General features: G+C 40.5%; 1 protein-coding gene across 1 annotated transcript; it reads left to right on the top strand.

The window, feature by feature from the left end:
• Positions 1-1,161: 1,161 nt before the first annotated feature.
• Positions 1,162-11,497, top strand: PROK2 (prokineticin 2). The gene is made up of 3 exons (XM_054978675.1): positions 1,162-1,233; positions 7,122-7,247; positions 11,372-11,497. The coding sequence occupies exons 1-3, from the start codon at positions 1,162-1,164 to the stop codon at positions 11,495-11,497; spliced, it is 324 nt and encodes a 107-aa protein (XP_054834650.1).
• The last annotated feature ends 944 nt before the right edge of the window (positions 11,498-12,441 follow it).

Here is a 12,441-nt window from a genome sequence, read left to right on the forward strand (position 1 = left end):
CACAACATTGTTAGAAAGGTATGCCACTACTTACAGATTAACAGCTTGAGATGGTTGACACAACTGAACACAGTGAACACAATGAAGACTTATCTTCCTCATGGCATAACAAATGCGATGGTGAGGGTGCAACTGCTGTCAACAGATCTGATGTTAATGAAGAGGATTGTGAAGTATCCCTAGAAAGGAGGAATGTTGATAAGTAGTTGAGGCAACATAGGCGGCATAGGCAACTGAATGTTGTAGGGTATTCTATTGTCCAAAGCTGTTCTCATGAAGCTGTGGCTGCTTGCCAAACATTCTGAGAACGTGCACTGATGATTTTACTCACCACCAATGGAGTGAAATTTTCAAAAGAATGATTCATATGTGAAGTTAGGATCTGTTGTCCCAGTGTTGATCACTTCATCTACACTGAACCTCATTTTCCATGTTGTATCCTGCTCACTGAGTTTGGAACGAGTCCTTTGAATCTCATCAACCACTTTGTTTTCTATCTATCGTCCTCAATAATGTCCAGTGCAGTCTTAAGCAGAGCTACTGCCTTCGAAGCCTATTTACTTCAATTGACTCAGGCGCTCTACCACAACCTCTCCACACAGTACAACTACTCTGTAGCACTTTTGTACACTTTTCAGGGTGAACTAAATATCTCATTAAACCTCACAGCTGAGAGATTCAGACTTGTCAAACAGCAGGATTTAAATCTAGTGGCACTTCAGAGACCAACAAGATGTTCGAGGTATACGCTTTCCAGTCAGAGCTCCCTTTTTCTGAAACTACCTTGAAAATCTTGTTGGTCTCCAAGTTGCCACTGGACTCAAATCCTGCTGTTCTACTGCAGACCTAATACTGGTCAAAAACCCCTTTATTGACTTTCATATGAGAATTTCCCACCTACACCCTTTCGCTGTCCACTTTCGTGTGTCTTGTGTGCCATTGTGAGTGTCCCTCTCCCCGGCAGCAGCGTTGCAGGGGTAGGTGGGTGGGTGAGTCATCTTTCCTTTGAATGGCAGCCTCGAGCTTTATAACGGCGGGAGCGGCCCGAGCGCCAGCTCCGCTTCTCGCAGTTGCTGCTGCCCGAGGGGAAATCCCAGACTGAAACTCCAGGCACGGATCACTGCAGACGCGGAGGCAGCCCCCTGAAAGAGAGAGAGCGCCATGAGGAGCCTGCGGGGCGCTCCCCTCCTGTTTCTGCTGCTCACCGCGGGGGACTCTGCGGTCATCACTGGGGTGAGAGAAGCAGCCTGTCGTGGCAGGGAACTGTCCTCAACACCCCTCCGCATTTGGCTTTGCAAACGCGCGGGCACGAGGCCTGGACGGTGCTAACGGGCGGGACGAGTGTGCGTGAGCGTGTGCGGGACCGTGTCTTGAGAGCCCTTTTGGCGGGAAATTTGGGATCGGGCGAAAATCGCTAGCCGCGGCTTAGGGAGAGGGCTGAGCGAAGGAAGGAGTTGCGGTGCTGATGGGTCCTTTATTGCAGAGCTTATGAGGGAGGTATACGTCACTGAGACAGGGATGTGTGTACTGTGTTAAGTGGTATTCCTTAAGGATGTGCTGTTACGCAGGCCACCGGTGTTTGTCTGTAGGATGTGGCTCTGTCGCTTGGTCCTGGGGAAGAAACGGGTTTCTCATATGGGAGTCAGGGGACACATGTGAATGGTTGGTGTTGGAAGTGGTCGAGCCTTGCTTGCTTGTGGTGGGATGAGAATGATAAGGGCGTGGGTGTGGTGGTCATTTGAATGGGCGGGAAGATTAACGTAACCAAATTCTCTCTTTTCTTTATGGGATTTTAAAGCCTCAAGGAGGCGTCTTTAGGATACATGAGAATGCAGGGAGGCTGAATTTCTGGGGTGAGAGAGATGCTTGATCCTATAGTTGAGTTTTTTTGTCTTCATTCTGGGCATAAAATTATTAAGATGCTGTGGTGTTTTAGGATTAATCCCAGAACATGAGTCTTCTGGAGAGTTACTGGTACCAAGGCAGTTGTATCTGAGGAGGTGCCTTGGAGGAAGTGCAGGTGGGAGTTAAATCTCTGTGGGTTTTCTTACTGATGTAGCAGTGGGCTACAAACAGACCAACAGTAGCTGTTTCCATGTTCTTAAACAGAACCACGTTCTTAAACAGAACCTGTCAACAGCAGAGACCTTGATTAGTCAAATTCCTGTGCCTTTGGAAGAATATGCCCCTGCTTCCCTAACCTGTCTGATCACCTCTTCAACCCCAATTGAGCCTGGTCTGGAAGTCTGGGGAATAGATGAGGGAATCAGGTTTGGAGATTTAATATCACTGCCTTCCTTCTTTAATTTTGAGGAAATTGCTTCCTTGGGTGAAATCTCTCATGAAATTGATCTTTTTTCCTAAGGTCCACAAATCTATTTTTCAGTTATAGGGAAATGTTTATGAGGTGTGTGAGAGATTCTAACACTGCAAAATTGTCACTTCAAAAGAAACTTCTGCACATTTTCTTGTTGCCTTGCCAATAAACTTTTTACATGATTATATACAAAACGAGAAAGAAAACAAGAGCCTCCTCTTTCCAGAAAAAGGTTAATTTTTCTTTTAAAAGCTCCCACCAGGTATTTATCAGTTTCCACGGAGACTGAAAATCAAACTGAGATTTTCTATACTGGACACATACATTTCTGTATGCCTTAAAAAATAGACTACAACTATTAACAGTTTCTTCCTCTGTTAAAAGAATCTGCTTCCTTATGATTATGATGATGAGTCCCCAAATACATTAAAATCTGTTCTGTTGGACATTGTGTCTCATTATAGTGTCTTTTAATTTTTTTTACATATTTTCCTGCCATTTGCTTCTATTGTTTAATTTAGATTTTCATTCTTAAACTGGAACTTGCAAAACCCAGTGCAAGTTAAGAGGATTAATTCCCCATGCAATCTGAATTGTGCTCACCGCAATTGCTATATATTGTTTATTTTTTAAAAGGACTTAATGTTTTTTAGACCAACTTACAGCCTAAACAGCAGAAAATTAGAAGTTTGATTAGTGGTTTCATTGTATTATATAAAATTTAGGTGGGTATCAATTTTAACTTCAAATGTGTATGTGTGACATTCTTATTTGAAACTCATCCTATTTCAAAGTGTACACTTTAGTTCAGAGAAAGGCTGTAAGAATATAAATGATCCAATTAGATGTCCTGAGAGGAGCTGTTTAGGGAGTGGACTACAGAAAACAACTTGAGAAGATTTTTAGGGGGCCAGGCCTATGATCTTGAGAAAACTGTCACTTGGGAGAAGAGAATATGGAGCAACTGCAGCATCCTACAAAGAGTGGGATTATCTGGAAGAACTGGGAAGGGGAAGATAAAAGAAGTGATGCAGACAAAGAAGGGGACAATGCCCTTCACTTCATGCCCTATTCTTGGGCCTCTCAAAACATCTGAATTTAAATGACCACTGAGTATAGAATTAAGACATAAGTATAATTAAAAATGAAGCAGTTCTTGTACTTTTTCCTCTGTCCTCATTTGATTAAAAATTGGATTTATGTGCATTCAGAACTACATATCACTAATTTATAGATATGCACTCAAACAGTAAAAAGCCCAAAAAATTCTGTCTGCCTTTTGTTGTTATGTTTATAACACTGTGACTTCCAAAAGTGGACAAAAGTATACATCTTGGCCAGTGGTCAATGGGGTTCTCTGTTGAGCCCTTTCCTGGGATTAACTTCATTTATATCTAGTCTGTCCTTTGTCTGTCTTTATGTATTTATTGGATTTGTATCCCACTCTTTGAGCTTATTCCCCCAAACAACTCACAATATTTGTAAAATGTAACATATTATTTAAAAAATAACCCTTTTGATTTAAAATTATAGTCATAAAATAAATGGAGTTGTGAGAAAAGATCTGAGTGAACAGATTGAAAAACAAAACTTTGATTTGCTGGACTCATACACACACAAACTGGGGGGGGGGGACCCAGAAACAAATACACATTTTAAGAAGCCCCTTACAAATGGGCAAGGGAGAAGTATAAAGGGAAAGTCTACGCTGAACTGGGCCGACATGGGATGGTGTCTTTGTCTATCTGTCTCCCTCTGCCATTTCATGTCAATTCACACATTACAGAGTACACAGGTTGGGTCTGAGATCCCCATCCTATGTAACAGTGAGGAGTGAGTTGTGTGTTTTCCATTTCCTACAGATGGTGCCCAATTTAGACTGGGACTGCAGTATGCAGAGAGAAAGGACTTCATTCTCCCCCAACCACCTATGCTGGTTTCCCAACATGAAATCACTCAGGGGCACTATTTGCCTCATTAGGAAAACCCACATGAATTCCAGGGAACATGTAGTTCCCTGGCAAAATACATCTCTTGGATTGTTTCAAATCAGGAAACCAGTGCCTGTGTGTGTTGGGCGGAGGCAGGGGGGGGGGAGGGAGACTACAGCCTCTTCACACACGCCAAACTCCTGGTCCAAATGAGATACCTCACAGACTGCATGCACAGAATAACACAGAGCTCACATCTGAATATAGGATGAGGGCTCCAGGCTCATGTGTGAATCATTCCAAAAGAAAACATCATCCACAGAGACAGGCTTCCTGATCCTAATACAATATTCATACACCTCCATGGCCATTTCCACTTGGGTTATCGGCCTTGAGTTCAGTGTTGTTGGGAAGTGGTGTTTTTTACCCCCACTTCCACACAGCATCATAGTATATTTGTGCACCTCCCTGGGTGTCTCTGCCTTTTATGTTTCTGTAACCTGCTTTGCTGTGAAGTTCTGGGAAAGATTGCAGAAAAGCCTAGATGGCTGCTGTGTCAGTGGGAAAGTTCAGATTTTCCTTGTTCCTCTTCCCTGGGGGAGGCTTTTTTTTTAAAAAAAAGCAAGTTACTTTATTTTTATTTTTTTTATTTACCTCATTTATAGTATGCCTTTCTCACTGAGACTCAATGTGTAACAGGTTCTCTGAATTCTCAGCTTTCATTTAATGGGTATGTATAAGAGGGAAAACATGCAATGAAAGGAGCTAGAGAGTTACTTTGTTAAATGAAAAAAACAGCAAAAGACTTTATCCATACTGGCTTAGGAATGGGGAAATGCTCCTCCAATTGCTCCATCATGTCATCCTGATTTGAGAACAAGAGAGTATAGGAAAAAGTGCTTTATTCTTATGAAGTTTCTCACTGCTCGGTTTTAGGGGAGAGTTTGAGATATTCTAGTCTATTCCTCATGTTACTTTAGTTCTCCAGTTTGACAAAATGCACACAGCAGCTAGCTCTACACATAAAACTGTGTGAGGATCTCTGCGTACTCAGCAGACAGCTAGTATTAGAAAATGACCTATAACATTATAGAGAATCCAATATGAGTAACCCGATAGCTCAGAAACAATAATTTACTTCTCACCTACTGTGTTGGTATTGATTTGCATACAGAGCATTAAATCTTCCCAAGGCAAGCTTCAGTTTAGCCAAGGCTGAATTAAAACATGCCATTGAAAGCACTTTTCAGTCTTTCTGCTATAGGTGTGCCTGTGCAAATAAAACAACACAGCCCTAAACATGCTTCTACTGGGTTTCTGAAACGAGACCCATGCAGGAAGACTCAAGCTAAAGGCTTAGAAATAAGAGTACTTAATTTTCTACATTATATTCTTGTTTTTATTATCAGACACTGCAAGTCTAGTACTTACTCCTTTCACTGGCCTCCAGCACTGGAGTCCAGGGCCATTTCCACACATCCTTAAAGGGACAGCCCACTCACCGAACGCTGGTGGCTTTTCTCCTTCACGCCACACGTTTCTGATTTCAAAGCGGCAGCAGGCTGTTTGGCTTCCATTTTTTCAACACCTTTTTGGGGACACAGGAAAGTGCGGGAAATTGTGTTCTCATAAAAGGCACCCCCCAAAAATAAACATCCAACAGTCTAAGAACACCTCTGTAGGGGAAGAAAGGGCTCCTGCCTCCCCCCTCACGCCATTTCTCCATGACAAAATAGCACAGGGTGAGAGAATTTCCCTGTTTTTACTGCTCCACATGCGCAGAATACTCCACGTGGAGCAGCAAAAACAGATACCCTTGCTCACTATTTTGGAAAACATCTTGAGGGGAAAAGCAGGAGCTCTTCCTCCCCATGGTGGCATTCTGGGGTCTTTGGGGCTCTCTTATGTTTTAACAGCCATTCCCTGCAGCCACACAGAAGCTATGGGAACCTGAGACCCACTCTTTAAAAACTTGCAGAGGTGAAGACTGTACCATAAAGAAACTAAGGAGAAACCAGGAAGGGGAGATAGAGAAGAAAAGAATGTGGGAAAAGGAGGAGGAAAAAGCTGAAGGAGAAGGCCGAGGGCAAAACTAGATGTGCAGGTTTTTAAAGAGTTGGGTCTGGGTCTGCCAAAACCAATTCGAGCTCCCTACAGCTACACTGCAGCTTTGGGGAATAGCTGCTTAAAATAAAGGCGTCCCTGAACAGCCTCAGAATGCCGTCATTGGGGGAGGAGGGGCTCCTCCCTTCAAGCCATTTCCCATGGCAAAATAGCAGAGGAGGAAGGTTTTTCCTGCTCCCCATGGAGTATTCTGTGCATGTGGAGCATTAAAAGCAGGGGAGGGAACTCCTCCCATACTATTGTGACATGGGGAGCAGCTTGAGAGGGGGAAAGCAGCCATGTATGAACTGTAAAATGATCACTCCTTAATGTCAATCATATTTAATAATAATAAAAATACTGTGGCCCAGATCCAGCTACACTTAGTCACAAGCCTCACTGATTTCTGTGGGACCTGACTCACTAGCTGTGCCTATGCCAGAATCTGTAGCTAGCTTTGCTTGAATTAAGGAAAGAATTTGAGCATTAACAGTATATTTTATATTTATTTCCCCTGGTGACAAAAGACATGCATGTAAAAGATTGCCTAACAAGTCTAAATAGTTCAGTTTGTGATTTAAAAAAATACTACAAGCTCTAATGATCATGTGAATATCTAAAGTTAATGTAAGATAAATTTCTGTCTACAATCCTGCCATCTTAGGTAAGCGGAACCTGTTAAAATACATAAGAAGGTAATCAAATGATCTAGAGTATTTTTCACATGGTTTTGTTTATCTAATACTGTGTATCTATTTGTTATATTTAAGGCTTGTGACAGAGACCTGCAGTGTGGTGGAGGCATGTGCTGTGCTGTTAGTCTCTGGATTCGAAGTCTTCGAATGTGTACACCAATGGGCAACTTGGGAGAAGACTGTCATCCTTTGAGTCATAAAGTTAGTATGTTATTCTGGTGCCTTGTGTGATACTGTAACTGACAGGGTAGAAGGAAATATGAATATATTTTGTTGCAAGTCAAACTGCATAAAATATTATCCATCGCAAAAATGCAGGATTATATATATTACCCAGTAAGTTACCTCTTTATGGAAATAGATTCATAAGAACTTGTGCAAATAAATATATTACTGTCAGTACTGTTCTGCAGAAGATCGTAAGGTAAAGCAAACTGTCTTTCTTGTGTTATAAAATATAATCAGTATTTTACAGTTAAAACTATATTTATTCTTTTCCCTTTAGGTACTCTGTAATAATTCATGTCATGACATTGATTCATTTCTAGAGCTACTTTTCTTTGGAATAAGCCAACTGTTCAGATAATCAAAAACTCCTCATTGCTTCTCCCAGACAAAGAAGATAGAATACTTCTCCTCACTTAACTATTTTCTGCATAAAATGAAATTTGAAACACCACTCTGCTTAGATATTGAAGGTTGATGACCTTCATAATCACCATGCTCCCTTTCTGATCTGTGCTTGCCATCAATCACTACTGTCTACCACAACTGTTACTGAAAGGTTCTCTTATAATGCCTGAAGATATAAAATATTAACCAAAGAAATTTTTTCTTAGGTCTGAGGTTGCAACAGCTCCCCTCGTGTTCTTTTACAGATTTTTTTAATTCATCAATTCCCTAACTAACATGTTATTTTAGGCTTTTGAAGCTTCTCACATTTTTAAAATTATGGGCATATTTATTACCTGGTGGAATGAGAATCTAACTCTTTACTCTCCTATACCTTGTCAGTGATGTTAGTACAAATAATTCCTTGCAGATGCAGTTGGTCTCATAGCCCTGTTCCAGCTCTTCTTTTAACCACAGTCAAGAACAACTTGCTTTGGCAATGCCCTTCCTAGAAATAAGTGTGAAGAAAGATATAGTTAAGATAATTGCCTTAATAATTATTATCAAGCACACTACTGAGTGCATTTCTGTCATTATTGAGCAACTTCAGCCAGCGGTGGTCTGGGACAAAAAAAAATAGCCCTAAAAAAGGTCTTTCCCTCACTTACCCTGGTCTCTCCTCCCACCATAGGAGGGAAAGAGAACTAGCTGGTCTGGTTGCCTGCTGCACCAAGAGCAAGGCTGGGCTGGTCCCTTGGTATGCCATGCATACAAATGAGACCCAGACAGTCTTTGCTGAGCCATGCATGTGAGCAAGGCCAAGCCGGAATGGTCCCTTGTGGCCAGTGTGAATGAGGATGGCCCTATCCCTCACTGCATGAGCGAGGTTGGGCCAAGTGCCTTCTTCCCTGCGCTTTGTAGGACAAGGCCACAAGCCTGCAGCAGATTGTGCCTGCCACTCACTTGGAGCTGCGGTGGCCTCAGTGGGGCGGGGGGCAAGGACATCAATTCACTAGGATTTTTCTGAGTTACCATAATGGCCAATCCACCCCACCTTCCACATGTTTTCACATATTTGAGATCAGGGTTTTTTCTTGAAAGCAAATGGCAGGTCAATGACACATACATGTATTTTTCTTTTTAGAAATAAGGATCCTAAAAATTGTAAAAACACCATCCCAAATGGGGTTCTTTTTCTTAAGTATTTAGGTCTTAGAGGTTATGGTGGTACTGAAATCAACATTAAACTGAAATCAACTTTAAACACTAATCTCCAATTTACCAATTTACTTCTACCACTGCATTTATTAACTATATTGATTCCCAGTTTTGTTGTTGTTGTTACGGTCCTAGCTCAGTTCTCTCTTCCAAACTAATAGCACAACCGCAATCCTTTATGTAGTGTTCTTAACATTGGTAACTTGCAGTCCTTAATATACAATAATATAAGACTAAAACTGTAATCATTAGATATACTCCTATGGCTCACTGCTACTTTATGTGGGAACAACTGATGCTTCTTCATGGCCTCATACATCTCATGTGGAGAGAAGCCTGGCCTTTCTATATGCTTCTAAACTTGTGAAGTCACTGTGCTTCCCCATAAGCACTTTTGTACCTATTCTCTGAGATGAAGAGTGGGACTAATAACTTCCTGCTCTGTACCTTTCTAACCAGATATTCAAGCAGCAGCTGGAAGGAGCATCACTCAACATTTCTGTAAAGCTCTTGGAACTGTTTTAAATAATAAGCATTTACTGTTCTCCGGAACAACTCTTTGCAATTAAATAGCCTTAAAGCAAAAATGGCTATTACATTCAGTATTTCATTTTCCTTTAAATATTATCCATAGAAGATTAAAATACTATTCAAAGTATCAAGCTTTTAAGTTTTCCATTTGTTTGCAGGTCAGGTACAAAGCAGACATTTTCAATTTTTATTTTCCCACACTGCCATGCCACTGAATTTAAACTTGATCTGCAAGGACAAGCTTAAATTGAAAGGCAATTTTGTCTTCATACTAGATTAGCCTTGGGCGCCCTTTGTTAAATCACACATGGCAAGCTTGTAAAGTGGACCACCAGCTGATATAAGCTGATCAGAGATCACTAAAGGCATATTGCTTAAATCAGAACACAGTTTAAATTTTAGCCTCTCAGATAAGACTGCGAGTTGTTATTCATTTAGCCCTGCTACCACCTCTAGAGATATTTTTTTCTTTTTAGTAAAGTGAATAAAATATTATTTGTGCTTCTGTAAAGAAAAAGATTCACAACATGATGCCTTTACAACAGCCATACAAGAAAGAAATACATTGGTCTTTCAGACACAGATAAAGTTGCTATTGTGACCACAGTGAAGATTGTGTTTTTGTAACTGGTCAGTGATGATTAGGGATGATCAACTCTCTGCAATGTAACTGTTGTAAGGGTACTATCAGGCACCATTAAAGGGAGGTCTACCTAAAACTTGAAAACTTACTTCTTATTAATACTAAGTACATAAACCATAAATGAGAAGACTGTAGTAGATGAGGTTCACAAGTGGAGGTCTCTAAAGCACCTGCATAGGAAGAGGAGGACATGCGTAGTATAAGCAGTAGAAGTTTGTGGCATGCTTCATCAAAAGCAGAAAGATCCAGAGGTCCAACTAAGCACAGAATCAGACCTGCCCTGCTGTTTTCTCCTCTCACTATGTACAGCATCTTGCCACCTTGCCCCAGACTCTGGAGGCTAGAAGCATAAGTATATTAAAGCACAGGGAAGAGACTTACTGTGGTATTCCCTATAGTGGCACTAAACTGATACGTTGGATTTGACTTGTAACCTAATTGTGTGATAACATTTGGCCATTACTGACAGAATGAGGTAGACCAGTCTTCATAATTCTTCCTTCATTATGGATCTGATTGTGAATTGTGCTGCAATAAACAAGTCAGATCAAATGTCTATCTGTGTTTACATGGATCACAGCATAACAAAAGCTGATTCGGGCTAGAATTTGTCTGAGAAGTATGGTATAATGCTGTACACATACATTCCTAAACTTTTAGAATGAAAACAATCAGCTTACTTCTGTTTTATGGGGCACAGTATTCCAAGCATGAAAAAAAGATTTACCTTTGTTAAAGGAATCCTGTCTGTGCAGCAGTTCAGGTTAGATTATAAATAAGATTTTTTCCAACACTCTAAATTATGAAGAACACTGCACAGCTCCAAGTTCTCAGCTGATCCTGTCATACCTCTTCATTTTGATAGGAAAGCACTGAAAACAATTACTTTTTTATACAGTACGATTAAGTTATGATCTTATTGGAAGGTATATGTAAGAAAGAATCTACCAACTCCAAAAAGCTTTGGAGTTGCTAAAGTGATACTTTGATAATCACCTATGGCAAACATTGCACTTTTGTGATTATGGTTAATTGCTCAGATAGGATCAAGTTCACAGTATGTAGTTAACAGGGAGTATCAATACGGAAAAATAAAGCAATATACCTGTATTATGAAGACAATACTTTATCTAGCATCCCTGTGAGCCAGTTTAATATACCAGGATGGACAGTTTTCAGTTCAATCCTAAATGCAATTGATTTCAATGGAATTAGACTGGAGTAAATCTCCTTAAGACTGCACTGATAGTGTAACAGTAAGCAGCTATTACTTAGCTTTCTTCCATTTTTCATTTATTTAACTTTGAATATTTACTTCCAGGTACCATTTTGGGGAAAGAGAATGCATCACTCCTGCCCATGTCTACCTAACTTGACCTGTGTCTGGATTTCCCCTAGCAAATACAAATGTTTACCAGATTTCAAAAATGAAGATATCTTTTTTTAGCAAAAGCATTATGGAGGATTCTTGCCATTTAATGTATTAAGATCCTTGACTGCCATTGTGATTAATTTATTTGCCACAGAACATTTTTAATATGCTTTCTCACGCAACAGACATTAACATTATTGAGATACTAGCCTGTATCCAACCACGTTAAGAAAACTTATGAGCAGTTAAGCTTTTTAGGAGGGGGTGACAATCTTCACGGATTCCCCTCCCACTGTACACCCTCACTTTGCTGTTCCTGAGGTTCCACTAGTCTCCATGAAAAAAATGTCAAGGGTCTGTAGCTGGGGAGAGGAATTGGCAAAAATCAACCCCTCCTCACAAAGAAATCTTAGGTACTATTAAGGTTTCTTTACTGCATGTTTGGATTCAGGGCACCATTATAAATAATACCCAATAAGTTTGAGCCGATTGGTAAAATGTACTAAAGCAGATCTGCATAACTTATTTATTTACACAATTTAGATCTCACATTTCAGCCAAATCAGGGTCGCCAAGGCAGCTAACTTGTGACCTGTCAATCCAAATGCAGCCCATTAGAGGTCCAGTAGATCCCTTGTTTCAGATGCCTACCTGGATTACAAAAGCAGGGTGTCGAACAACTGGCAGTTGATGACTGGTAGACTGCATTTATTTTGTTGGATCACAGGTTGTATGGGCCTTTACTACAGAATATTATTATTAGATACGCTCTTAAAATATAAGGCTGCTCAGGTTGGTCATGCAGAATTACCAAGTCAATTTGCATAAATTTAACCAAGGCTTTTTATGCCTAAGCTTCATTAAATGTATTTTTGTACAGCAAAACCAGGCTAAAAATAATTGCTCAGAATACTACATTTCAGTTACACTCTGTTGTAGCCAAAATGATGAAAAGATGTGCCTTACTACTGTTTTTGGCTGTGTGTATGTTTTCCCCCAGCTCAAGAAACTTCAGTTTG

Source organism: Eublepharis macularius, chromosome 4 (genome assembly GCF_028583425.1).
Source record: "Eublepharis macularius isolate TG4126 chromosome 4, MPM_Emac_v1.0, whole genome shotgun sequence".
NCBI classification, from domain to species: domain Eukaryota; kingdom Metazoa; phylum Chordata; class Lepidosauria; order Squamata; family Eublepharidae; genus Eublepharis; species Eublepharis macularius.